The 27,093-nt window shown below is 55.2% G+C and overlaps 1 protein-coding gene across 1 annotated transcript in view; it reads right to left on the bottom strand.

The window, feature by feature from the left end:
• Window positions 1–2,725: 2,725 nt before the first annotated feature.
• The window catches only part of ZBTB7C (zinc finger and BTB domain containing 7C), a 131,772-nt gene continuing 107,404 nt past the window's right edge, over window positions 2,726–27,093 (bottom strand). The window contains exons 2-3 of the mRNA XM_081096915.1: window positions 15,397–16,623; window positions 2,726–5,600 (exon numbers count right to left, since the gene is read on the bottom strand). Of these exons, the coding sequence (XP_080953041.1) occupies window positions 4,949–5,600; window positions 15,397–16,607 (1,863 nt within the window). The 5' untranslated portion in view covers window positions 16,608–16,623 and the 3' untranslated portion in view covers window positions 2,726–4,948. The remainder of the gene's footprint in view (window positions 5,601–15,396; window positions 16,624–27,093) is intronic.

Genomic DNA, 27,093 nt, shown 5'->3' on the forward strand with positions numbered 1-27,093 from the left:
ACGGTGCCACTATTGTGCAGTACGCAACCCGCACAGCTGCTCTGGGGGCCCTGCAGGCCTGGCTCTTTGGCCCTGGTGGGAATTCTGTGAGAGACTTTAGTTCCCTTTAATAAACGCCTTTGCTTCTCTAGCTGCTTAGAGTGGGTTCTGGTGTTTGACGAAACTCCGACGGATACAAACGGGGACATGTATTTATGGTGTGTGCTTCCTGGGGCTAAATCCCACTGATCAATGGACTCCAAATCCACCGATAAGGCACCTGGTTACTTGGAGGGTTTGTGCTTAATTGGTTAATTTTTAGAGGAACACCAGAAAGGCGTCTGATTCACTCTCTCTTCCTTCCTTATTCCAGAAAATGATTTGTTTATTCATTTGCTTCTGTTGTCAGGGCCAGAGTTCATGGCTCAATAGGGGAACCACAGGGATGAAAGTGAGAGTGCGTTATAAATATTCCAGCAGGGAGACCCGTGGGGAAGATGGCTTTGCCGGGTCTTGTCCACGCACTGCCATGTCTCCTATGGTTACAAGGAGGATGACATCAGCCTGTGTATCACTTGTCTGATGATTGTGTGTGTGCATGTCTGGCTGCAGGTAAAGTGATCAGTTTTCAGGTTTTCCAGGGTTGTCCGATTTGAGATGTCTTGTCCTTATTTGTGAGGCCATTTCTGGACCCGTATTTTTTTGGCTTAGGCCACGTGGGTGCTACCGACCAAGGTCACGGCGCCTCTGCCCAGGATGTAGCGAGGAGGGAAAATGAGTGGGGCCTCCCCAGGGAATCCTCTCCCCATCAATTCCTGGAAATGCATGTTTGACTCAGTCCTCGGCACTGCAAACCTGAAGGGAGGGAGGGAGGCTATGGGCCTCCTGCATCTGGGATCGGAGGGGCGGGGCGAGGGAGGGAGGTGAGGGAGCAGGAGGCCCAGGCTGGCTGGTAACTGCTCCCTGGTCTGATTTCAAGGCCAGCTGTCCAAATTAGCCACCCGATTTGCTCCTGAGGCCTGACATCGCTTGGCTCAGGGTGTTTCTTTCCAGCCCGGAGGAGGCCCAGGGGCTGCTGAGGTCAGGAGAGGGAGCCCGTGAGTCGCGTGCACCCTGGGTGGCTCTGGTCAGCCTTGGAACAGAGGGGAGGGCAGAGAGGGGAGGGAACCTACATCCTGAAGGGCGGCTGGGGTAGGAAGGGGCACCCGGAGGAGAGAGGCGTGCACTGGGGGGTCGGGAGGTGGGCCCGCTGGATAGTAACATGCTTGACTTCAGAATCTGTCCCAGGTCCCTGGAGGGCCTCTGCGTGCAGGTTGCTTTTCCCTCCTGCAGGGCCTCCTCCCTCGCTGCTCCTGGGAAGGACAGACTCTGCAGAGGAGGGGCCTGTGCCAGACAAGGCCTCCCTGCCCCGCCCTCTCTCTTTCCCTTAGAAGCCCCAACTCCCCCAGCTTTCAGAAGGGAGGGTGCACACGGTGGGGGGTCGGGGGGACACCCAGTGGTGCTGCTTCTGGAAATACGCACCGCAGTAGCTCAGAGGACCTCCAGGAGGAAGAGCTGGCAGGGTCCCAGGAGAGAAGGAACGTGTGGGAGAAAATGCTTGCTGGGATGTGGCCCTGCAGGTGGGCACCTTCCGAGTCCCTGCCTGCTCCTCTGAAAGGGCAAGCCCTGGCCAGAGCCAGAACGTGAGGCCTCAGAGGACGTCTACCCCACGCAAAGGTTCCTCAGGGCTCTGCCGTCCCCCAGTGGGCTGGTTCCCTCTGCTGAGGGGTGTTTGGGTAGAGAACTTGGAGAAACACTGATGTACTCAACCTCCTTTTTATTAGAGGAGAGGGGAGTCAAAACCAGAGAAGAGAAGTAATTAACCTGAGGATGCACAGCTCAGAGGAGTCTGGATTTGAAGCCCAGGCTTGTCCTTTCCTCTGTACCGAGAAGCGTTGTGCTAGGTTTATAGGAGCGCTTACTATGGCAAGCAAGGGAGCGGCACAGAAAAGGGGGTTCGGGCTGGCTTTCGTTACCCGGAAAACGCAGTTCAAAGGACAGTTTCATTCAGAATCTGTGCTCTGGGTTCTGAGCAGAGCTGACCCCATTCGAGGGCAGAGTGTGTTTCCTTACCTCTTTCTGGATCCAGCAGTCCCTCTTCGGGGAAAAGGCTCAGGTGAGAAGAGCAGTCCAACTCCAGTGCCAGGGAACGCGAGGAAGGAGGCCCAGGTAGCAGGGCCGCCCGCAGACCCCCTGGACGCCACACCAGGGAGCCGGTAGGACTGGTCGCGTTAAAACGGTCAGCAACACTCCAATGTTCTTTTGCTCACACACCACAGGCTGTATCTGCACATGCGTGTGTATATGCGTACACACACACACACACACACACACACGCGCGCACACACCTCTCACCTCAGGCTCCCAGATGCCCAAAAGCTTATGATCAAACAGTGGCTCGCAAAGCTGAAATGCAGGAGACCATAAAGAACTGAGTGCTGGCCTCCCCATCAGTCAACCACCCACTGGCAACCAACATGAGAAAGGGCAGGGGGCGTCCAGGTTAACCAGGGCACTGAGCAGGGGTAGCTTTCTGTCCCTCAAAACACTGTCCTCCAAACGATTAAATAAGGGCCAAGGGTTGGCTGTGTTGGAAAGGTGTCTTTGACATTATTGCAAGTTTATGACACCCAATCGTCAAAACCTTAAGCCACGAACGTCTACAGATTGGCTTGTTGCTGTCACCTCTCAATATAATTTAATCAAGTCAAGGAATACTGTTTAATAAATAGGCCAGAAAAGTAGCTGAGAGTTTTCTCGGCGGGATGCAGCGTGCGACCAACGTTACGGAAGATTGTCCCTTGAATCACTAAGGCAAACTTTGTTGAGAGTCATTTTACATAAAGCAATCACATAAAAAAAAAGAGTTATAAATAGAAAAAATCCCAAAGTTCTCCCACAGACAGAGAGGGAAATCGGAACATCCAAAAATAAAAAAATAGAAGGGAAACCAAACCAAACAACCCCCTGCCCCACAACCCATTCGCTTCAGGTTCTCCTTGGACGTACAGTACTCAGCATCTTTGGATATTTTACAATGTACAGCTCCAGACTGCAGCCAAGAGAAAACAAAGAGAACTAACCAGTCATCTGAAAAAACGGAGTTTATAAGAAGGCGTTACCTTTACAAAATAAAAACAAAAGCCCGATACCACTGGATTCCAATTAGTTCATTTCCCTTGTTTTCTTTTAAAGTTTGGGTCAGCCCCAATCCCCGGGCTTGTGGGGGGACATGGCATGTCAGCAAGTGTCAGGAAAGGAGACAGAAATCTAAGAGGTGGCTGCCCAAGCAGTGGCTGTGAAGATAAGAGGGTGTCCGAAGCAATCAATCCCCTCTGGGCGGAATGGCATCTGAGGGCGTCTGGTGTGGCGTCAGGGGTCTCTTCTGGGGAGCTGGGGGCGTGGCAGAGTCCGTGGTCTTCTCTGGCCTTTTTGTTCGTGTGTTTGCAGGAAGAAGCCAAGGCGAGAAGAAGAGTAAAGTCTCGGGGCCCACAGCTCCGGGGGTGGGAGCGTCAGCCTGTGTGGATGAACGCTCCTCCTTTCCTGGCTACTGGGAAACAAAAGCAAACTCAGCAAGGAAAGGGAGGGAAGTCAGGAGAGGGGAGAGAGCAGGAAGGCACTGGGCCAGCAGAGCTGTCTTCCTTCTCAGGACCTGCTACAAACTCGAGAACCAGGGAGAGTGTGTGGACAGCCCACCTCACAGAGCCCGTCAGACCCATGTTGGAGCCTAGGCTCAGCCTCCCTGCCCTGAGGGGAGCCACACCCCAGCTTCATCCCTGGAGGGAAGGGTCGAGGGTGTTCAAATGCAGCCAAGGGAAACCCACAACTTGAAAAGCAAACAGATAAACCGGGGGAACCAGGAGTTTGGTCTATTTCCGGGGATCAAAGTAGAGGCAGGCGGTTGACCGGCGTTAAGATGGGGTCCCCATCCCTTCTGTGTTGACCTCAGGCCTCCCTACAGCAAGCATGTCAAACTCAAAGGCAAACACAGGCCAAATAAAGAGGCATGTGGCCCTCGGGCTGCGAGTTTGACATGCTTGCCCTGCAGCTTTGGAGGGGGTGCGTGGAGGTGGGGTAGATACTAACGTCATCGCAGGCATGCACAGCAGGCTGCCCAGAGAACAGAGGGGAATGTGTGGTCTTCCCCAAAGCTGCCTGTGGCCTGTGGCCAATCCCCACCCAGCCCTCTCCCTGTCACCGGTGTCTAGTTTGGCCACACGTCTCACCTGTGCGGATACAGAGGTGGATGTGATAAAACTAACTCCCATATTCCAGCCATTTGCACCCGCTGCTGCCCTCACGAGAACTGCTTCTGGAGGAACAGGCATGCGCAAGTGGGTGGGTGGTGGGAGAGGAAAAACTAAATCACCAGCCCCCCTTCATAGGAGTGTGAAACTGGGGTACAGAAAGCTGACCCGTTCGAGGTCACAGGACGGTGAGGAAAAAATGGGCTCGGACTCCAGGAGACTCGCTCCGGACTCCAGGAGGCCTCCCTGCCAACAGGACCCACCAGAGCAGTGTCCGCAGGGACTCTGCCTTGGGCTGTGGGGCTCAGCCAGGGGTGTGCCCAGGCCCCTCCCCTCATCTGCTGCATCTGGTTTGCCTCTGGCCCAGCCTCCTCCCTGTAGGCACAGCTCGGGAGTGCTTGGGGCACCCAGCGTGGGGCCTCCTCTGAGGCTGGGACCCTGTGAGTCCCCTGTGAGAGCCAGACAGTCAGGGAGAGGCTGGCCCCGCTGAGGGGAGATGCCCATCTCAGACAGAAGCAAAAGGGAGGCAGCTGCCTCAGGAGGCCCTGGAAATACCATTGTTGCTGACAGATATTTCATCTCTTTCTTTGTGATTTTGGAATAAGTTCCGATCCGCTGGATGGGGCAGGTGGGCCCGTTGGGAGAGAGGCCGGGTCAGCTGGGCCGGGGCGGACAGGACCAGCCTAGTTGTTGGCTTCAGACATGGAGGCCACGTGATTGAGGCCGGCGAGCGCCGGGAGGCCGGCCAGGCCCGCGGCCCACGGGTCAGGCAGCGGGAAGTAGGGCCTGGAGGCGGCCACGTTCTCGGCCAGCGCGAAGGCCAGGAGGCCGCCTGCGTTCCTCTCGGCCTCCAGCTGGGCGCGCCCGAACAGCTTCATCTGCGTCTCCTCGAACTGCCGCTCGAGCTCCTGCAGGCTCAGCGCGCCCTTGGGCGCCGCCAGGAAGTGCTTGGCGGGGCTGGGGCCCGGCAGGCACATGGCGGCCCCGCCCAGGTGGGCGCCCACCTCGCCCAGCGCCGGGGGCATCACGAAGGCCGCCTTCTCCGGGGCCGGACCCCCGGGCCCGAAGAGCAGGCTGGCGGCCCTCCAGGCGGCGGGCTTGCGGCCCCGCCGCGGCCGTGCCATGCGGCAGCTCTGGCGCTTGATGTGGCGGTGCAGGTGGTCGGAGCGCGTGAAGCTCTTGTAGCAGAACTCGCACTGGTAGGGCCGCACGCCCGTGTGGATGCGCATGTGATTCTTGAGGTCGTAGTTGTGCACGAACTTGGCGTTGCAGTGGATGCACAGGTAGGGCCGCTCCCCCGTGTGCTTCCGCATGTGGATCTTCAGCTTGTCCTGCCTGCAATGCAGAGCCGGGAGTCAGTCCTAACCCTCTGCCCCTGCCCCCTGCCTCCAGAACAGGCTATGCTGCCCTGGTCTCAAACCCCAGGAATGGCACCACTGCCCCACCCAACAGGTGTGGCTGTCACCTGGCTCAGCCGGCGGGAGAAAGAGGGGGTCCTGAAAGACCTCCCCCACTCAGAACCCCTCCTGCTGCTGAGCTCTGAGCAGTGAAGTGCCCAGTCTGCCAGGGCCGGCCCACAGGCTGGACAAAGGCCTGCTGGCGACACACATCCCCACAAGTCAGCAGTCTGTCCTTAGTCCCCCGGAGGGACAGTGACCTCTGAAACGGGGTTGCACCTGAATCTCCTGCCCACTTCCCTCCAGTGTGTCATGTGCTTTGGCCCAGAGCCCCAGGGCCCATCCCAGCCGGGCTGTGGGGCTCCGTCTGTCCTCAGGGCTAGCCTGGGAGGCTATAGCAGCCGCACACCTCATTCAAGTCTCCTGCATGATGTTTTCTTATCCCAAGCCTGGGCTCTGCTCTTTGTCTGCAGACAATTCCAGGGTTGACAAAAGAGCCAGGTGCAACAAGAATGCGGCCTAATCCATGGCAAAGCTCCTGAGGGTGTAAGTGGGATTATTCAGAGGTAAGGAATGGTGTTGGGTGGGGCTCGCACTGGGGGTTCGGAGCCCCTGCTCCAGCTGCAGACCTACCACTGACATGCTGGGGGACCTTGGGCAAGTTCCCTAACCGCTCCGCACAGAGGCGAACCTCCGCCCAGGCGTCAATTCCTACTGTCCAGGGCTGACGAAGAGAATGCGGGTTTGTGTTGTACTACATTCAGGACACCTCCTGGCGGTCTTGAGAGGAAAGCTGACATCCTAGGGTTTTTCCCTCAACACTGAGCCTGCATGAACCAGCTCAAGGAGTGGTTCAGCCTGGCTGCGGTGGAGTCAGCTGGGCTGCAAGGACTCCTCTCAGGATCATTCGGAAGCCTTTCCTGGTCAGACCCGCAGGCCAGGCAGCTCTGTGTCCAGTCGGCCACCTCCACCCTGCAGGCCTGGCTTGGGTGGAACATCTGCCTGTAATTTTTGGCTGGGCTTTGACATCAGAGCAGATGTGGAGCTCAGGTGTCCACCCTAAAATGGCCAGATTTAAATAAACCGCCTTTCACACAACCCCAGGACAGCAGGAGCAGAGGGCCTGGTCTCCTGGGGTCCCCTGGCCGCTAGAGGTCTCACTGGCTCTCATTTTCCGACTGGTTCCTCAGGGGCCAGGCAGGAGGCTCTTGTGTACACTGGCAGGGGCCAGGGAAGGGGACCAGACCTGCCCCTCCCCCCTGTGCTCACAGGAAGGCTGGAGGAATGGACGTGGGTGTGGGGAGTGGGATGGGCAGAGAGGAGGAAGTGGGCTGGCTGGTGTCCTCCACACACCAGCCCTTCCTCTCTCCCACATCCCCTGTCCCTCCCACAACCACCAGCTGCCCCCAGGCTGGTAGTTCCCTGATGTGACATGCCATGCCCCCTCCCCCCAGCATGCTGTAACCCTCGTTTCCCCCAGATGATGGGATGTTTGAGCAGTAAGAAGCCTTAGAGAGCATCTGAGCCAGCAGGCCTCAAACTTGATATTGTATCAGAACCATTACCAGGGCCCGATGAAACGGTGCTGGGCCCCACTCCCAGAAGTCTGATTCAGTGGGTCTGGGATGGAGAGGGCAGAGAATGTGCATGTCTAACAAGCGGACCGATGCCGCCGCCGCTGCTGAAGCTGGTGAGCCCATGGACCACTCTAAGAACCAGGGGCCTAGGCTCATTCTTCACTCTGCAGGTGGGCAAACTGGGGCCCAGGGAGGGGGAGTCCCCGAGGCCATCCAGAGGCTAATGGCCGAGCTGGGACGAGAATCAGGCCTGCTGGCTCCCAGCCCAGGCCTCTTTCCTCACCACTGTAGGACGTACAGTGGGGTGCACAGTGCGCTTAAACCCTGAGAGCAAAGCTGCACAGTCCTGAGGGACATGTCTTGGGACCCCACCCATTCACCCAGGCCCTGATGGAAACTGGCGTTAGGTGGTCAGCTAGGCTCACCCACTGGCTGTCTGACTCCTGAACTCACCAGGCGGAGGACTCCGCTTAGAGCAGTGGTTCTCAACCTTCTGGCCCTTTAAATACAGTTCCTCACGTTGTGACCCAACCATAACATTATTTTCGTTGCTACTTCATAACTGTCATGTTGCTACTGTTATGAATCGTCATGGAAATATCTGATACGCAGGATGGTCTTAGGCGACCCCTGTGAGTCGTTCAACCTCCAAAAGGGTCGCGACCCACAGGTTGAGAACCGCTGGCTTAGAGTTATCAGGGGCTTTAAATATAGCACCTCATTTAAGCCTCACCACAGCCTTATAAGGTAGATTTCTTTTCAAAATCACTATTACACATAATTTGTAGTAATGACCCTGAGGGGTCACCCTCAAATAATGGACAATGCAAAGGGTAAATCTCCTAATAGCAAGGGCCTACTGTACATAACCACAGCTTCTCCCAGGCTTTTCATTCGGGCATCTAAAATAAATCACATTTCAATGGCGATTGGCTCAAATGTGTGAGAAGTACCAAGAAGGTGATTATATCTTCCTTTCATAGAGCACCTGCTATGGGCAGGTGAATATACCATTTCAGTGACCCGGGAAAGCTGTTATTCAGAGGCAGGTTATGGTGTAGGGGTGGGTTCCCTATTTGGAGTCTTGGAGCCCCTGCTGTAGCAGCAGACCCACCACTAACTTGCTGGGTCACCTTTAGGCATGTTATTTAACCCTCTGTACAGAGCTGAACCGAAGGCCAGACAGTAATTCTATTGTTCGGGGCTAATGAGGAAATCTAGGTTTGTGTGAGTTCGATTCAACACACCCGGAGTAATTTCCTCACCTAGAGGGAGAGTCAGGGCTCAGAGAAGTCACGCAGCTTTCCCAAAGGTATCCAGCCGGTGATGGGCAAAGGGAGCTGGGAGCTACTTGGGGTGTGGTTTGTTTGCAAGCTGTTCTGAGGTTGAAAACAGGTGGATTTTCAAACTGGGACTTTCAGCCCAAGGCCTGTAAGGGCTGCCCCAGAAAGTAAAGACCAGAACAGTCAAGATGAGGCATCTGCTGCCAGCTTTCTGCCTCTGGGCCCAGGAGATTGGGACATGCTGCGGTGGGAACCCAGCCCTGGGCAGGGAGCTGGCCTAATGGAGGCCTTTCGTGGGAGCAGGGCGGGGTGGTGAGTAGAGTGGGCAAAACTCATGATAAGTTAGTCCTGGAAAAAAAACTTAGAGATCATCTGGTTTGCTAAGAGCCTGTTAACAGGTCTGAGTCAGGGGGCCCAGTGACCTGTGTTATGAGCAGTACATTTCTCGGGACCTTGAAACTACTGATCTAATCCAGTTCCCTCACCTTCAAGATGAGAAAGCCACAGACCAGAGAGGGGAGGGCTTCTAAGATCACACGGCCTCCTTATTCCTGGAATGACCCTTTTACCAGGCTGTACTGAACGTGCGCCTGGGAAATGGACGTGGGGTGGAGGGTGGGATGTGTGTGCACATTGGCAAGGCTGGGCCTGGCATCCTCCCAGAGCCACAGCAGGCCCCTGGCTGGAGTGGGCCCCCCGTTTCCTGACCTCTAAAATTCGGGCTGGGCTGTACCATTTTGACCTCTGGTGTTCAGTGCTTGCGTCTGAGTGAAGGGGTATAACCGAATTTCTTTCTTGTGAGTTGGCTTCATATTCGTAGCATGGCTCTTCTACGCCTGCTTCTTCTCGGATCTAAGCTGCCCACGGAGACAGCATGAGTGTCGTTGGAAAGTGTTCTAGCCTGGACCTCAGGAGCTGAGCTCTTGGTCACCCCCCGCCAGGACTGGAGGCCTATGGTCCTGCTTAAAACCTCCCGAGGCCTCCTCCGTCCAGTGGCCTAGGTGCTAACTCACCGTTAGCATAGCTTTCCAGGCCTGTACAAGCCCAGCCCTTCCAATCACTTACAAGATGACTAAGTTCTGAGGACTCCCGTTGACCAGTTAGCAAGAATGTAGTGTGAACTTCAGAGTTGCTAAGAGAGTAGATCTTAACTGTTCCACCACACCCACACTAGAAAGGTGACGATGTGAGGTGATGAGTGTTAACTAACCTTACTGTGGGAATCATTTCGCAATAATACACATATCAAATCATCACAGTGCATACTTTGAACATATACAATGACATATGTCAATTATATCTCAGGAAAGCTAAGAAAAGATCACCCCACCTACTTTGCCAGCCCCGCCCCTCCCCGTACATAGTACTGCACCCACACACCACGGACATGCGGCTCCCCTTGCAGGCCACATGCCAGTCAACGCTGCATCTTTGAACTCCTGCTGGCATGAGTTGGACTTCCAGTCCCCGCTCCCATGAGGAAATGAAGGCAAACTGGATTAGATCAGAATTTTCAAAGTCCTGAGAGATGTAATACACATAACACAGGTCACTGGGCCCCCTGACTCAGACTACCAATCAGACATGTTAACAGGCTCTTGATAAACCAGATGATCTGTACGTTTTTTCCAGGACTAACTTCCCATGAGCTCTGACCACTCTACTCACCGCTCTGCCCTGCTCCCATGAAAAGCCTCCATTAGTCCCGTGTCCGTCCATAGCTTTCCTGATCGTGGGCAATATGTAAATGAAGTCATAAAACTGGAAGCCACCTTAGGGAGCACCTGCTCCTACCCCCTCATGTTACACATGGGGAAACTTGAGGCCCAGAGTGGGGAGCAGACTTGGCCAAAGTCACACAGCTAGTTGGAAGCAGAACCAGACCCCGGACCTGAGTTCCTGATGGTCGCCTAGTGCTCTCCGAGGTGCCACACAGTCACTGAGAGATGCTAGCTCTCCAGCCACTCACTCAGCTGCTCTTCTGTGTGCCAGTGCCAGGTGCTGCTTTCTCGGCCCTCATCTAGCACGAGGCGCAGATGGTACTGGCCCCTGCTTTGATAGGAACCTGTCAGACGCTCTTGTAGTCTGCTCAGTGCACGACGCTGAATGGAGTGGATGCTCCTGGAGCGTTTGTTGACTGACTAATGACCTGCTGGTGCAGGTCCAGTTTTCAGAACCCGAAACTCCAGCATGGTCCTTTCTCATCCTGATCCCCTTGTCTGCCATCCCCTCCCTGTACCCTGCACCAGGGACCAGCCAGGTCACGTGCACCCAAACCTTGATCTGCACCTCCTTTCAGCTGGGAGAACTCAGCATCAAGAAAGATGTGCCTGCACTCGTGAGCACCCCAAGGGAAAATAAGGGACCACAGGTCTCGCCCAGGACCTCAGCCTCCACGAAGGCCCCTGTCAGGCGAATGCTTTCCCAGCACCATCCTCTCAGACTTCATGGTAACCTGATGGTCGGAGACCAACTCTTCCTTCTGCCACTGCTAATGACATTACATTATCTTAATAAGGTCCCCAGAGCTGCCAGGACTGGGAAAGCTAAAAGGAAAATACAGAATGAAAAAGAAGCCATGCTTCTGGCCTTGTTCAGAGAGCAGACAGCTTTTTTGACTCACCCTGGAGGCAGGGGTTGAAAACTAGAAGTTGCAACCTTTAGGGGCTGCTGGGAGGGGATCCAGTGGAAACTGGGGAGAACATGGCTCACCAGAGAGTGACTTTTCAGGGCTCAAAGGTTGTCCATCTTTTCCCAAGGACAGGATGGGGCTTCTGTTGCTCAGGGGCCGGCCCTTTCGCAAATCCTGCAGTTTCATGCCTTTATTACCTGCCCGGCCGGACGTGGCTGGAGCACCTCTGATAGCCGGGCTGCAGGGGCTGCAAGAGCTGCAGGAGGGAAGGCTGCCCAGCCATGCTCTCTAGGTGCTCCCCTCACAGGCTGCCTGCACCCAAGGACCAAGGTGACAGACATTAGGGAAAATTAAGGGTCTTCTGAGGCCTTCACAGCCCAGGGCCAGGCCCTGTTGGCAGTGATGAGGGCTGCAGTGTGACAACCAGGGGTCTGGGTGGGCAGGGAAAATGCCCACCGAGGCAGCAGCATCCCTCTGCATGCAGAGAGACAACGCCTCTCATCTTCCCGGCTCATTTGCTCCCTTTTCTTCAAGGCCCGTGCTAGGGGCCAGGTCTGGCAGAACCCTGTGGTCCTGACCTTCATCCCTGCTTCCAGACTTTCTGGGAATAGCGGGACTCCTGATGAAGAGTCCCTGGGGGAGCCCTGATCCAGACTTCTCTCTTCCAAGGTGGAGCCAGTGGGATTGGTTGTGGTAGAAGCCATCTCTCTCAGTGGGAGAATCATTGATCAGCTGCCTTCTACACACCCCCCACTGGAGATTGAGCCTGACCAGGAATCGAACTGCGACCTCCTGGTTCATGGTTCAATGCTCAACCACTGAGCCACACCAGCCTGGCGAAGCCATCTCTTTTTAAGGAAGAAAATGGTGACATTGGACAACTCCTGGAGAGTGTAAACACAGACTCAGGCAAGGCAGAGGGACTCATAGTGGTGACCAGAGCCGAGCGGGGTCAGCAAGGGGCCACAGAAGCACAGTCTGGTTGGTCTTTGAGTCCCTGCTCAGGGCTCCAGGGGTGTCTCATCTTTGGAGCAACCAGTGGTGGGACAACTGGTGGGACTGGCTGAAATCTGGAGCTGATTCAGAGGTGAGGGCTCCGACTCCAAGGAATAGACAGCAATGGCGGTCCCTGTTCTGGGAAAAGCGTACCATGGAAGGTGCAGGCAGCCTTTAGGGACAGAGCATGGGAGGACCCCAGGCCCCTCCACCCTGTTGTGGCTGCTGAAGTCATGAGGAATGACGTCCTCATGGGGTGTGGACATTCTGGGCATTGGCATCTGAGGCCATAACTTGGAGCCTGTGACACAGGGTCACCTTGCAGGGGGAGGGTAGGCCCTCTCCAACATCCCCCAAGAGCGATGGATGGGTCAGCATTTAGGAGAAAGGAAGGAGGCCTGGCCAGCGAGCAGAAGCTCAGTTGAGATTCAGAAAGGGAAATTGTCCAAGAGGAGGACTGCAGGCAGCAGGTCTGGCTCCCTCGGCCTCTGGGGGCCCAGTCCCAGGGAGTGGCTTGGCCTTGCCAGGGAGCCTGGGAATTCTGAGTTCAAGAGGCAGCAGCTGTTGCTTTAAATGGCTGCTGAAGAGCCCCCAGCAGGGGAAGGGGAGAGGTGTTACCAAAGGTGGCTGCAGGAAGTTAGCCACAAGGAAGGTCCCTAGAGTAGGGCTGCAGGGGGATTTGGCTGCAGACAGTTACAGGAAGCCTCCATCTGGGCAGGCCAGCGTTGGCATTCTCCACAGACCAAAAAGGATCCGTGCAGGGCAGCTCTAGGGAGGTGGCAGGAGGGAAGCAAGGAACCAGTGACTGTGAAGAATGTGCCAGGGAGGGGGTCGGGAGGTGTTCCACAGGGACAGCACAGCCCACAGGGACAAGTACAGTTCCTTTTCCGAAGGAGCCAGGAAAACTCGCTCCAGCCTCCCAGGAAGGCGGGCGGGCCAGAGCTTTTCTGATCTTTCTCAGGCCTGTCAGAGCCCAGTGGGAACCCTGAGGGGGAGGTGCTGACGGAGGCTGGAATGTCACTGAGGAGGGGAGGGCAGGGCAGATGGGTGGATGGCCAGGAGGGCACAGGCCATATGACCTGGAGGGTGGGGAGGCTGCAGGCAGAGGCCACCCTAAGTGATCACCAGGAATGTGCTGGGAGGAAGGGTTCTGGAATGCAGACCTCCTGTGCAACCCAGCATCGCTGCCCAATGGGAGGCCTACTCAGAGAACCTTCTAGTGTCAGGAGGGAGAGGAGTCTGTCCGCCCACGTTTAAAACTTTCCCGAGGGAAGGCAGGGCCCAGACTGGTGTGGTCCTCACAGACGCTGCAGGTGGGAAAGGCCTGGAGGGGAGAAACAGGGAGGGAATAAGGGTGGAGACTTGGGGGGCTGGGCAGGGTCATGGTGCTGTGCCCTGAGACATGCATCCTGTTGAAGCTGTGGACCTGAGCCCCTCCTGCCGGGAGAGGTCTCAGTGGCAGCCATCGGCACAGGGGACAGACATGAAAGTTCGGGAGCTGGACCCTGGGTGGCAGGAGGGGAAGCTCCGAGCCACTGCAGGGCTGCCTGTCTTGGATCTGGCCTGGGAAGAGCGTCAACGCTTTGAAGTCACTCCCTGGGGCTGGGCTGGGGAGTCACCGGCAGGAGATGAGTGAGCTGTGCTGGCCCCCTATGATGTTCTGGCTGGTCTCCCATCTGCTCTCCTGGGCTTTTGTCAGCCTCATTCAGGTGTTCCAGCCAGGCCTGTGGGGCTCAGCGAATTCAGGAGGAGGCGGGGTGGGAGAGGCAAGCAGCGCCTAAGGCAGCATTAGAGTGGCAGGGCCAGTAATGAAAGACACCTGAGGGCAGGTGAATCTCGGGGAGGGAATCTGAGGTCCAGGTCCAGTTCTCCCCCCACTGTTAGCGCCAAGGGTCTGGGAGAAGTTCTGCTTGGGGATTCCCTCACAGAAGCAGCTGTGCGAGGACCCCAAGGCCAGAAGTAGTCACCGAATGAACGAGCCCACTGAGCTATTTTGGCAATGCCAGTGTCACCTGAATATATATTTCTGATGCCCTTCTCTGGTAACCTCTGATAGAGTTCCAGGCCACCCAAAAACGTAGGTCTCGTTACTTCACAGAACTTGTGTTCCCCCGAAAAACATGGCCCTTATTCAATATTTGACATAATTCAAAAAATTTCGCTTTATCCTCAAAGACCAAAGGTTTGGGCCCATTGAAGAAGAGAATCAGAAGAACAAGCCCCCCAGCAATTCCCACGGAGACATTTCCCAGACGCGGGCTGACGGCAGCACCATTGGCAGACGTGTGGGTCTCTCGGGGTGAGCTCATTGACGGACAGTGGCCGTGTGGGGAAAGGACCTCATTGAGAAGGTCAGGGTCACAGGACAGACATCCACAAGATGCTGTGTACATCCGACACACTGAAACGACCAAGCCCTGATGCAAGGCCGCCACCAGAATCGTCCCCACTGAGGACATGGCTGGGAAGATCAGTCTCACAGCACCAACACAACATACCAGGCCCATCAATACCTAGCAGTGGGCAAATCCGACCCCCACGTCCCACCCACCAATTTTGGCTACAAAACTTGAGAGTCCTCTGTAGCCACCCCAGTCACAGATTTTGCTGTCCTACGAGTAAGTCCCGGTTCTGCCATTTCCTAGCTGCACTTCTGAGTGGCCAACCAGCCACGGGGGGGGGGGGGTGGGGGGGGGGGGGATGGAGTGCTCATCTGTAAACAAAGGCCATATAGCACCTCCCTGTCTTCAAAGGGCAGGGCTGGGGTGAGAGGATAGAGAATACACTTAGGTCAGCTCTGGCCTGTTGAACATGCTCCAAATAAAATAGAAGGGCTGCACTCCACTCCTCGGGGGAACTTCAATTGGCTTCTGTGGATCTACATTGGGGAGGGAGGGAGGCCAAGTGAGCAAGGTACTGAGGCTCCTCACTTCTGTCTTATAGCTCTGCTCTGATCTGTTTATATTTTGCCTTCCACTTAATATTGTAGTTAAGAAAAAAAATATTTTTAAAGGAACTATTTTCCCTTTTAAAAAGAGCTTGAAAATCACTGCACCAAGTAATGCCTGGCACGCCTTCTTACAATGAATTTGACGTGCATCTAGGATCCAGTGGGACCTCCCCTGAACTGGGTCTCTCTCTCCATCCCTGCCCCACCCCCGCACACCCATCCCCTCTCTGCTGCCATCACTGCAGCCTCCGACCCTCTCCCAGCTGGGACCCCCACCTGGGGGCCACCATGCGCACCTGGTGAAGCGGACCTCGCAGATGTTGCACATGTATGGCTTCTCCCCGGTGTGGGTCCGCATGTGCCGCGGCAGCTTCCCGGCCCCCATGATGACTTTATGGCAGATGGGGCACTGCTGAGAGGCCTTGGGCTTCAGCTTGCGCTCCTCCACCAGGGGCCAGGGAGGGAAGAGCCCCCCCAGGTGGGTGGCACTCAGGAAGTTGAGATAGGCACCATAGTCATTCTCCGCCTTGATGGAGCCCAGCGGCCCCCCGGGAAGGTCCGGGAACATGTCCTTGAAGAAGTCATTCGGGAAGGGTGGGGGCGGGGGTGGGGGCAGCTCCTCCTTCTCCTCTTCCTTGATCTTCCGATTCTTGATGACCAGGTCCAGGGGCCCACTGTCCATGGGCTGCTCGGGCAGCTGGGCAAAGGCACCAAAGTCCCCTGGCCAGAGGTGTGGGAAGAAGTCTGGGGCAAAGGGAGATAAGGAGGGTCTCCTGTCGGGGATGTTGGCTTTGGGGTACAGATTCTCCCTCAGCAGAGATTCAATGGAGAAGTCCCGGATAACGCCCAGATGGCCAGGGCTGCTGGCCTGGAAGGAGTCCGGGAAGTCCCTGGGTGTGTCCGCATAGGCCTTCTCAGTGAGATGGTCCGCCTTGGAAGGGCTCTGGTGGCAGCTGATGTCCTGGGGGTCAGGCAAGTTTTCTTGATCAGCGAAATCCTCCGTATCGTCATCCTCTTCCTCATCCTCTTCCTCCTCCTCCTCCTCCTCATCCTCCTCGTCATCGTCATCCTCGTCATCGTCGTCGTCCTCCTTGTCGTCCTCCTCCCCGCCGTCCCCGCCAGGCTCCATGATCTCCAGGCACACGTTCACGATGCACGGGATCTCCAGCATCCTGGCGGCGTTGAGGATGTGCTTGACGTTGGAGGCGGTGATGGTGAGCGTGGAGGTGTAGGCGAACTCGAGGATGGCGGCCAGGGCCTCCGGCTGGACAAAGTCGATCTCGTAGACGTAGGGCTGGCTGGCTAAGGTGCCGGCTGTGAAGAGCTTTTTGAAGTACTTGCTGCAGGCCGCCAGGACGGAGCGGTGGGTGCGGTACTCCTGCTCCTGCACCACCAGCAGCACGTCGCAGAGCAGGCCATCGTGCCGCTGCTCGTTCAGGCTACACAGAACCTCGCTGCTGTGGTTGGGGAAGGGAATGCCGATGAGCTCGTCAACGCCATTGGCCATGGTCTCAGCCAGAGCCCTGCAGACGGACACAGAGAGGGAGACCGGGTTAGAGGATGCCGTCCCAGGAGGGGACACCCAGCTCTGGGATGCTGGACCAGGGAGGCGAGGCTGGTGGGCATGGTGTTCCAAACCACCCCTGCCTTTGCTTAAGGCTCCCCCCGCCTCCAGCCCTCCTCCCTCTCGGCTTTTCTAAATCCCACCTGCAGTGCAGAGCCCAGCTCACAGGCTGGGGCTTTTCACTGGCCCATGGGGTCTTTGCCCGGAGCCCTCACGGAGTTGACCTCTATGGGGCAGTGGCGTAGGCTGTTTGGCAAAGGCTTGTAAGCTTCTCGTGGGCATGATTTCACTGAAGTCAACTTTGTTCATATGCAATGGTGAGACACCAGGACGGACAGTCACCTGACATTCAGCTGCTACGTCCACTACTTCCTCACACAGCATCTGCGGGTTGAGGCCAAAGGGGGAATGTTCTCTCATGACGCAATGCTGCTGAGAAAATGCTCTGGTTGATTGCAAAACTCCTCTGACTCCTGTAACAGACTAACATTTGGCTACTGGCTACTGTTATGGGCTGAGTTGTGTCGCCCACCAAATCCATAGGCTGAAGTTATAACCTCCAGTATCTCAGAATGTGACTATGTCTGGAGGTAGGACCTTTGAAGAGGTGATTAAGGTTACAATGAGGTCACCTGAGTGGGCCCTAATCCATTATGACGTGTCCTCATCAAAGGAGATGAGGACACGGACACAGAGGGAAGACCCTGTGAAGACACAGGGAGAAGATGGCCATCTGCAGGCCCAGGAGAGAGGCCTCAGAAGAAACCAACCCTGATGACACCCTGATCTTGAACTTCCAGCCTCCAGAGCAGTGACACAACCGTGAGAAACGTACAGCAAGGTTCACTGAAGAGGAGTGAGCTATCACCACACACCTGTCAGAATGGCTAAAATAACGGAGTGCTAACACCAAATGCTGGTGAGGGTGTGGAGAAACTGGATCACTCATACATTGCTGGTGAGAGTACGAGTGGTACAGCCATTCTGTGATCAACTCAGCAGTTTCTTTAAAAACTAAATACGTATTGAGGAAATGACACCTTTTTCTCATGAAGCTTCCAAATGGGTAGTAGGGTCCTGACCCTCAGAGGGACCCTCCCCTCTGAAGACTGTTTGTGAATGAAATGCCCCTTGGACTGTTAAGTGAAAAGCTGAAATCAGTAAAATCTCAGGAAATTAGAGCCATTTTCTTGCTCGCCAAAGGCAGTGGTTCTCAACCTCCCTAATGCCGCAACCCTTTTGTATTAAAGGGTTCCTCATGTTGTGGTGACCCCCGATTTCATTGTTACAAATTGAACATAATTAAAGCATAGTGATTAATCGCAAAAACAATAAGTAATTATATATGTGTTTTCCGAAGGTCTTAGGCGACCCCTGTGAAGGGGTCGAAACCCACAGGTTGAGAACTGCTGCTTTAGAGATAAAAATGTTCTTAAATGTTATTTTAGGGGAAATGCCCACAATTCTTTAAGCTTTTCCCCACCTTCTTGCAGAGAGGAATTGAACCTGTTGGGCCATGTGTTGGTGGTTGGTGTCTCAGCCAAGCTCCCTGAGGGATGGAGACTGCTGTCCTTTCGCCTAAATGTCCCATCTCTGTGCTTTAGTAGCCACGTCGGCTGGAGCCTGGGAATCAGGGCCCACGGCTCTGAGACGCTGGGAGGCTGCTCAGCTCTCTGGGCTCCTGTGGCCTCATCTTGTCATGGGTGGTCATGGGAAATCTAATGACCAGTGTGCATGACCATGAGAGGTTAGAAGGGCAAAGTGGACCTGGATGAGGAAAGGGCAACAGGCCGGGGTGACACTGGACGCCAGGCTGCTCTGCCCAGCAGCCGCTTCTCACAGTGGCCTGGTTGCCGCCTTTGTCCCATCCCTGGAGGAGGGGATGTAGCTGTGTCGCTGGGCTGTTTTTCCAGGCAGGAGGTGAGGGCTGACGCTTGCTGTTTCATTGTCTCTTTGGGGAGACCTGTCCCTGCCCTTCACTCTGGAAGCTTCCCTGATGACCCTAAGATTCCCATGCCCTGGAGGACCCAGACAGCAGTGTCCCAAAGGGGTGGCCATGTCCCACCCCCACCTCCCCTCCTCCCCACCCAGGCCCTCCTTCCTTCCCCTCCCATCGCTTAAGCCAGGGCAGTTCTGTCTCCAAGAATAACATGCTCACGAAAGAGAATCACACACACACACACACAACACAACAAAACAAAGACTCTCAACAGCCAGGAGAGGCTTAGCCCAAAAGATGGTCTTTGGTACAAAGGGGATAGAAAAAGGTATAAAGACAGATCAGAAACAAAGAAGGAGGAGGGAAAGGGGGGAAGAGATGCTTGGAAATGGAGGGAGGAGATAGGGGAAGAATGAAGGCAGGTGGAACCTTTGCAGGTGTGGTTCCGGCCGTCAGGAGGCCTGCCACAGCCTCCTAGGGCCTCTTCCCCCAGAGGAAGGTTCTAGAGCCCAGAATGTCCAAGTAACCCTGTCTGACAAAGGCAGCACTTCCCATGTCGGGCTTTGGTTTACTCAGCTGTAAGATGAGAACTTTGTTGGCTTGGGTAACTTCCTTGCATTCCCCTCTCTCCCTGCCACGAGAAGGGATCTTGCCCTCAGTTTACCACCTACAGACAGACAGACAGGGTGCTTCTATGAGCAGAACAGAGAAGTGTGTGGGGGGGGAGGGGGACATTGGAAGGGGCCGGAGGACCTCCCACCACAGAAATGCATTGTAGGAATCTGGCTCCAGAAGTCCTCCACGACCAATTTCTTGAGTGTGACTTGAGTTTTCTTATTTGTGTCCTGTTCTAATAACCAAATGAAGCAAGCTAGGCAGCCAGCATTTTTATAAGAATAGTCAGTACTAGCTATCGTTTATTGAGCGCCTGCTACATGTCAGGCATCGCACCTCTACTCTTTCCTCAACCAATGGAATTCTGAAAGGTACACATTTGTATCGTCATCTCCAGCTTAGGGATAAAGAAAAGGTGTGGAGAGGGTAGGTGGCTTGCCCAGTGCCACAAGGGTCTGAGCCAGGCTTTGGGCCCAGCTGTATTTGGTGCCAAAGTTCATATCCATCTCCTTTTACCACACTGCCCTCTACAGGGCAGGGAGATTTGAACTCTTCCCCCCCTCACTCCCCCCGAAATGTTGTCTCTTACTTCAGAGATTTGATCAGAGCCAGGGGTGAGGATGAGCTGAGACTCACACATGCCAGGGGCTTGGGGGTCTCAGTGCTGAGTGTGAATGAGAGGTGTGAACGGCACGGCACTGGGTCCCTGTGGGCTGGGCTTGTCTGAGCTGTGAAGGATAGAGCGGGTTATATTGGGCAGAGGGGGCTGTGCCTCACCTGGATCCTGAGTGGGATTGCACCAGAAGCCACTCCCAGCCAGCACGTGCTGAGGTTGGCTGATGGTCATCTGACAACCCACGGCCCACACGGAGGGGTGGAGGGTGAGAGCCCTGCTCTTAGGCCGCCCGTGTCCACATCCGACACCCACACTGAGGCCTCTGGGACGTGGTATTTCCGTCCTTGAGCTCAGTTTCCTCATCTGCACAATGGAGAGGATGATAGTGTCGACCTCTCGGAGTTGCTGTATGGGTCAAATGAGCAAAGGCCTCCTGATGCATAGTAGATGCTCAGCCAATGCTAGCAATTCTGAAGTCCGGGAAGTACAAGACTCTTGGCAGTTCCCTTGAGCAGGGCAGCCACACCCCTTGGCCCCGGAATGCCCTGAAGCCGCATCATAGGGGTTTTGGCAGAGGGCGGTGGGGCCCTACTGGGAGCCAATTTGCCTTCCGCATGGTTTTGCAGATCCACCGACTTACCAGTAAGCACCTCACCCAACCAAAGACTCTGAGAACAGCCCTTACAAGTTCCCAGGCCACCCCGGCATGTGTGAGTCCTATGTGCTAAGGTTCATTCACATCTCCTAGCTCATGCACTCCTATGGGGCAGGCGAAGCTGGTATCAACTTTATACTCATTTTACAGATGAGGAAAATGAGGCACAGAGAGGAACCGGTGCTCAAGCTCACATGGGCAATCAGTGTCAGAGGTAGAACTAGAAGTAGAGTGTTTTGATGCCAAGCCTGTGCCCTCAGCCAGGTGCAGGCTTGTCTGGCTAATAGGGGCCCCATGTTGTAGGATTGGTTTTACCAGGAACGTGAAGCACAGGGGCATAGGCAAAGTATATACTTCCACTGCCGTCAGTTTGCCTATCTGGAAAATGGGGAATTCATTGCTTAGATCTCACTTGCTCTGGGCAGGGCCTGTTTCTTATATGCCCGTGTCATTCCCAGGATGCCATTTAGTATGAATATGGTAGACCCTGAATGAATGAGATCAGTTCAAATACAGAGAAGAGATAGCCTGGAAGTCACAAAAGGTGGAGGGGTGGCCCCAGTCCTCTGGCTTGGAACAGAGCCCTGTCATTCATAAGGCACTTACATTCATTCACCTTATCCTTTTTATGATCCCCATTGGGTGGGGATCAGAGAGGCAAAGTGATTTCTTGATTTACTTGATTTCTGAGTCCCATCTCCTTCCTGTCCTCTGTGGCTGCCTGGTGGTGTGACTTCTGAGACAAGTCTATGGCTCTGATCCACAAGTCCAGTGCCTTCCGAAATCCTGCTCAGCTCAGCAAATCTGCCAAATCGCAGGGCAGGCTGGCCCCAGCTGGCCGGCTCCCACTGCCCTGGGAGTGGTCCCACCACCTCCAGCCTCCACCTCCTCCATTGCCCCAGCCTGCGACCTCAGAGCCACCTGCAGAACTGGTGGCTGTGGTGACAGTGGGGGTGCCGCCCAGGGGCCGAGAAGGATGTGGTTCTTTCCCAGACATGGGATGAGGTGGGGAGCAGCTACCTGCACCCTTTGGGCAGGTCTGTAGTTCCTGTGGTTTGTGTAGGCACCGAAACCTGCGGAGGGGGGCGGGGGGGAGGGCGGGGGTGGCAGGAGAGAGGGCAGCGAGGCCTGGTCCAAGCAGCTGGAGCGCTGAGGCCTGCCCCACCCTGCCCTTGGCAGTTCCCCTGAGCAGGGCAGCCACACCTCTTGCCCCCAGAATGCCCTGGAGCCTCAGCTGCCCCTGAGGCTGGGGCCAGACTGTGTGGGCTAGGAGGCTGGGCAGGGCCACTTCAACTTCTAGGCTCTTCCCCATCTGCCAGAGCACCCTAGGCAGAGGGCCCACAGCTGAGCACAGCCGGCCCCACCTGCTCTGCCACCTGCCAGGACACGCCCGGAGCCCACAGTCCCTAGCTTGCCTCAGGCCCAGGGTTTAGAGCTGGTTGGTTTGTGTGAAATGAGCTCTGAGCTTCCCTTCTCCACCAGATGTTCCCTTACAGCTGGAATGCAGGCCCTCCCTGATTCACACGATTGTGTCCCCCCAATGCCTAGTCCCCCAACCACAGAACAAGACTGGAGGCCCAGGGCAGAGGCCAGGCCTGGCAGGCAGGCACACGTGGGCTCTCTCCCTTGCCCCAGACAGATTCTCTCTGTGTCCCTATATCTGGGGGTCTGCGTTTTTGCTCCTGTGACCAGGCATGCACGCCTCGGCTTCATTGTCCTCTGCTGAAGCCCCCGAGTTAGCACTGCCACCTCCCTGTTGAGCTTCAGATTCAGAATGACTTGTTCAAATCTCCTTTCTCCATACATTTTCCCAGGATCCAGGGGACAGAAAGAATTCTTTGGCACACTTTTCCGAGGAGAAACCGAAACTCGCTGGTGAGCTGACTTTCCCAAAGTCACAGCACTGGGTCAGTGACAGGGGCCAGACTGTACGGTACCCTGCGGTATCCCTTGCAGACCCTCCCTCACCATCCTCACCACCTCCCCCTTCCCTCAGTGCTGCACTGGTTTGGTTTTATCAGAACAAGGTCTAGGACCACCCACAGGGGTTGGGAGAGGGGCAGAAGCCAGGGTCAGCTCCTCTCCCCCTCAATTCTTACCGGGATGAAACACACTTGGGACAGACTGGAGGGGTACCTAGAGGTGGTCCGAGAGATGGGCGAGGAGGAGTGAGGGGCAGCTCCTCACGGGGGCGTTGGTGATGGGGGTGGGGGTATGTGTGTCTGAGCTGTTAGTCACCCCTGGAGGAACCCCTTCCTCTTCACAGCAGCTGCCCACCAGGAACCCTCGCCCAAGCGCTGGCTTGGAGCCTTTACTTGTCAAAGCACTTCCACCTCCTTGATGGCAGGTGAGGCCAGTGTTGTGCCCATTTTACAGATAAGGAAATACAAGGTAAGTGCGGTGAAGGTCACACAGTAATGTGCTTAAATGACTCCTGGACAACCCGCATGTCCCCTGAAGGTACTGATTTCTCTCCTACCCTGAGCGGTGACCTTGCAGAGAAGATAGAGTGGGTCTCTAAGGGGCTGCATGGTCTCCTGAGGCAAGGAGCGTCCCCTTCAGGGAGCTGGAGGGGCTCAGAGCCAGCAGAGCAGGCCAGGGGAGTGTGCTGCCCTGGGGAGTGTGGGCCAGACAAAGTGGTGCCCCTTTCAACCATTGTTCTTTAATTATTTAGCCATCCTTTATTTATTAGAGAGTGAGGCGGGGGGTGGGGGGGGGTGGGGGGGGGTGGGGGAAGACTTGTTTCCTCTTAAGAAAAATTGCACACCTTTTTATGTTCAAAATAAAGGATTTACTACTCGTGTTTATGAGAGGCCATTTCCCGAGCCAGAAAACTCCCTGGGAAGCTTATTAAACCTTATTAAGCCACTGAAAATGTAGATAATAAAATAAATCATTCATCCCCCATAAACAGCACCAGGCCCACGTGACTGCCTTTCAGAGCCCCACTGCCTCTGGCGGCCTTTCCAGGAGGCGTCCCAGCTGCTCTGCTGTCCTCCCCGTCTCACACTCACTGGGGGTGGGGAGGCGGGGGGCACACAGGAGCCCCGGGAGCCCCATTCTTTTTAGCAGAGGCCCAGCTCCTGTGGAAGAGTGGGGATGGCTTAGGTTTTGGTAGTTACTCGGGTTTGCGTGTGGATGCCTGGGTTAGGTGGCATTTGGACTTTCCTGGGGTTGTTTTAGTGTCTCTCCTAGAGGCACCAGCGCGGCTGCACAGCGCCAGCCTCGGAGGCACTCTGCATGCGGGCCACCCTGACCCGTGGGCCAAAGACTCCCAGCGCCCCCCACGGCCACCAAGCCAGGGGACTTCACAGTGGGAGGAGGGAAAGCGGGTGCCAGGCGAGAGGGCCACTGTTTTGGGGGAAAATGCGAGGAGTAAGGGCTGAGAAGTGCCCAGGTATACGATGTGCAAAGAGGGGCTCATGCCCATTGGGGAAGAGCCGTCATTAAAGACTGTATTTACAGTTAGTCTCCGCTCCGCAACGCGTTACAGCAGCCCTGGCCGGCCGAGTTCCCTCTCTGAGCTTCGGTTTCTTCTTTAATGCGGACTAGAAGGATCTGAAGGTGCCTTGCCGCCCACACACTCGATGGTTCTATGCTGCCCTCAACTAATCCACTTAAATATTTTGGCTCCCGGGTGGATCCTTGGACTGTGAGGTCACGAGCAGCGTATGCTGGGCTTTTAAAGGACGGGCGTGCTACAAAGTCAGGGCGGGATCAGCTTTAGGCCACGCTGAGCGGAGTGATGAGATGCCTCGGGTGGTACAAAGTACTTGACTGTTCCCTCACCAGGCCCCCGAGGGAGGCCAGGAAGCGGATCCGGGTTTATGGCCCGGACTCTCAGACAGCGGCCAAGGATGTTTGCTGGGGCAGTGTCTGGAAGTTGCTCCTCCAGAGTGTGTACAAATTCATTACCAACAACCCCACAGGCCCTGAGTGTGGGATGCGGGGAAACAGACAGGGACATAGCTTGACAGAGATACAATATACGCGAGACAGAGCGTTCATGCTGAGCTTCCTCCAACTGAGGTCGATAGGATCAAATAGGTAACAGATGTTGTGAGTGCTCGTTCTGTGCTGCTACTGTCCTAAATATTCTACGTGGACGCTCTCACTTAATCCTCTCAAAACCCCAGGAGGTACCTAGTGCCATCATCGTTCCCCTGTTTTTCAAATGGGGAAACTGAGGTAGAACTGAGACTTCAACCCCAGCAGCTGGATGCCAGGTTTCCTAAGCATTCTCCAGGAGAATGGACCCATTTTGCTCAGGGCTGGAGAAATGGGGTGAAGGGATGGGATTCCTGGCCTTCAGAACTGTCAGAAGAGCAGGTGGTAGAGACAAGTCAAGACCTAACCTAGTGCTAAGTGCTATCCAGAGTTGTGGACAGGTCCCTGGGGGGCAGAGGCCAGGAGGCAGGGCTCTGCTGGGGTCGGGGGGGACTCTACTGAGAAGGTGATGAGCTGAGCCCCGAGGCCCCGGGGCAGCCAGGGGTGTGGGGCAGGGGTAGGAGAACATTCCAGCAAAGGGCACAGTGTGGGGAAAGCAGGCACAGAAGTGTGAGCTTAGCATGGCGGGAGCAATGGGCAGTGGAGGTGCTGGGCTCCAAGGCAGAGGGTCGGCGAGTTCAGAAAGGCAAGCGAGTCCCAGCGGGGTGGGGAGGTCAGAGAAGGCTCTGGATGGGAGAGGAATTGACAGCTGCCAGCAACCGGCAGTCCTGGAGAAGGCAGGGGCGGGCGGCTGGAAACCAGCTAGAAGATCGTGCCTTTAGACCATGAAGCTGCTGCTCATTACTCACAGCCGTGCCCCTGCCCTTGTCCGGCCCCAGACCTCTGGGGAGGGAACCGAGTCTAGGGGCTCCTGTGGGGGAGCGGGTGTGGGAGGAAGGAGGGCAGAGTCGAACTCCAAGGCCTCCTCCAGGTGGAAGCTGTCCTGGTTATGCCTCCCTGCCCTTGGCCACTTCAGTTTGGAAACAAGGCCCAGATCAGCGGCCCAGTTGGCCCCCTCAGGGATCTGTTTTCCAAAGGAAGTGAAACCTCAGCTTTGCCTTCGAACTTGCCCTTCTCTTCTAAGCAGACGCCATCCACCACGAGAACCGCCTGGCATCCAGCTGGGGAGAACAAACTGGAAGCTTGCAATTTTCAGGCTTAATTGTATATAATATTATAATATAACTTTTATTGCGCCGAGAAAGTCCAAGCATTTCCTTTTCCTATTTATACTCGAGCCCAGTCCCTCCTCCGCTACAGTGTCCCACTTTGCCTGCTGCAGAAGCCGAGGGCTAGACAGTTCCAGGGCAGTTAGAATGTGAGTGGAAACGCAGTTAACAAATGTTATTCCTCGCTCACCATGTGCTTGACTTGGGCTTCCTGCTGTGCGGGGTTCTAAACAAGACCCCAAACCTGTTTCTGAGGGGCTCTGGCTTCCCTGAGCAGGTAAGACGCACCCACAGCATATGCAGTAAGGCTTCACCTAAACTCACTGATGTCTGACAAAAACAATCTTGCCACAGGCTAATTGATATAAACACGAGTTAAGTTCCTACAGCATCTCATCAATGTTGTCGTGAAACAACATTGAGCGAACTGATGTTATTTGAGGACCTGCTGTGTTACAGAGAAATAGGAACCAAGCCCTAGCCAGTTTGGCTCAGTGGATAGAGCATCGGCCTGTGGATTAAGGGTCCTGGGTTCGATTCCCATCAAGGGCATATGCCCTGTTTTCGGGCTTGATCCCCAATACAGGGTGTGCAGGAAACAGCCAATCAATGATTCTCTCTCATCACTGATGTTTGTATCTCTCTCTCCCTATCTGAAATCAATATATATATATATATATATGTGTGTGTGTATATATATATATATATATATATATATATATATATATATGAAATAGGAACCAAGAAGGAATACATGTGAGCTGAGTGCCAGTAAGTAACAGGTGGGTGACTGGGCAGGACCCCAGCGTCAGACCACCGTGATGGAGACTGCATGATGGTGTGCAGCAAGGGTCCCCCGCAGAGCACAGCCCGGGAGCCCCGCCTCCCTCATGTTGTTTCCCTGGTGCACATCTCAAAGGCAGAACCCGCCTTCCCTCTGCCACATTTTCCCCCAGCCCAGGAGCCCAGCACAAGGACTGGACTTTCTCTCAGCCTCTGGGAGGGTGCCTCACCTGTCAGCACTTACAGAGGAACTACCCACCCCTTCCCACTCTGATCGCTATGACTCATCCATTTGCGCCAAGAGTTTTGGTCTCCAGACTCTTATAACTTAAACTGGAAATACCCTTAAGACACAAGAACGCACCCCTCAGCCCCCAGCCCAAAGAAGCCCGGAAGATCCACTGATGAGAATGGACGCAGTGATTTTTGCAAACCTAGAAAAGTGGTTCCCCTTTGAAATCTTAAGATAAAAGATGTTGAATAAGAAAAACAAGGTCAGAAAGTTAGAAAAGGGCTGGCAAAAAACCCAGCATTATTTGCTGAGGCTATGATTGGACACTTTCCTATACAAACAACAGACAAGTTTAAAAATAGGTTAGAGGATCCCATTTACCTGGCACCGAGAACAGACACAACACCTAGGAATAAGGTCCTAAGAAATGTGT

This window comes from Myotis nattereri (genome assembly GCF_964212035.1).
Source record: "Myotis nattereri genome assembly, chromosome: 8".
NCBI lineage: Eukaryota > Metazoa > Chordata > Mammalia > Chiroptera > Vespertilionidae > Myotis > Myotis nattereri.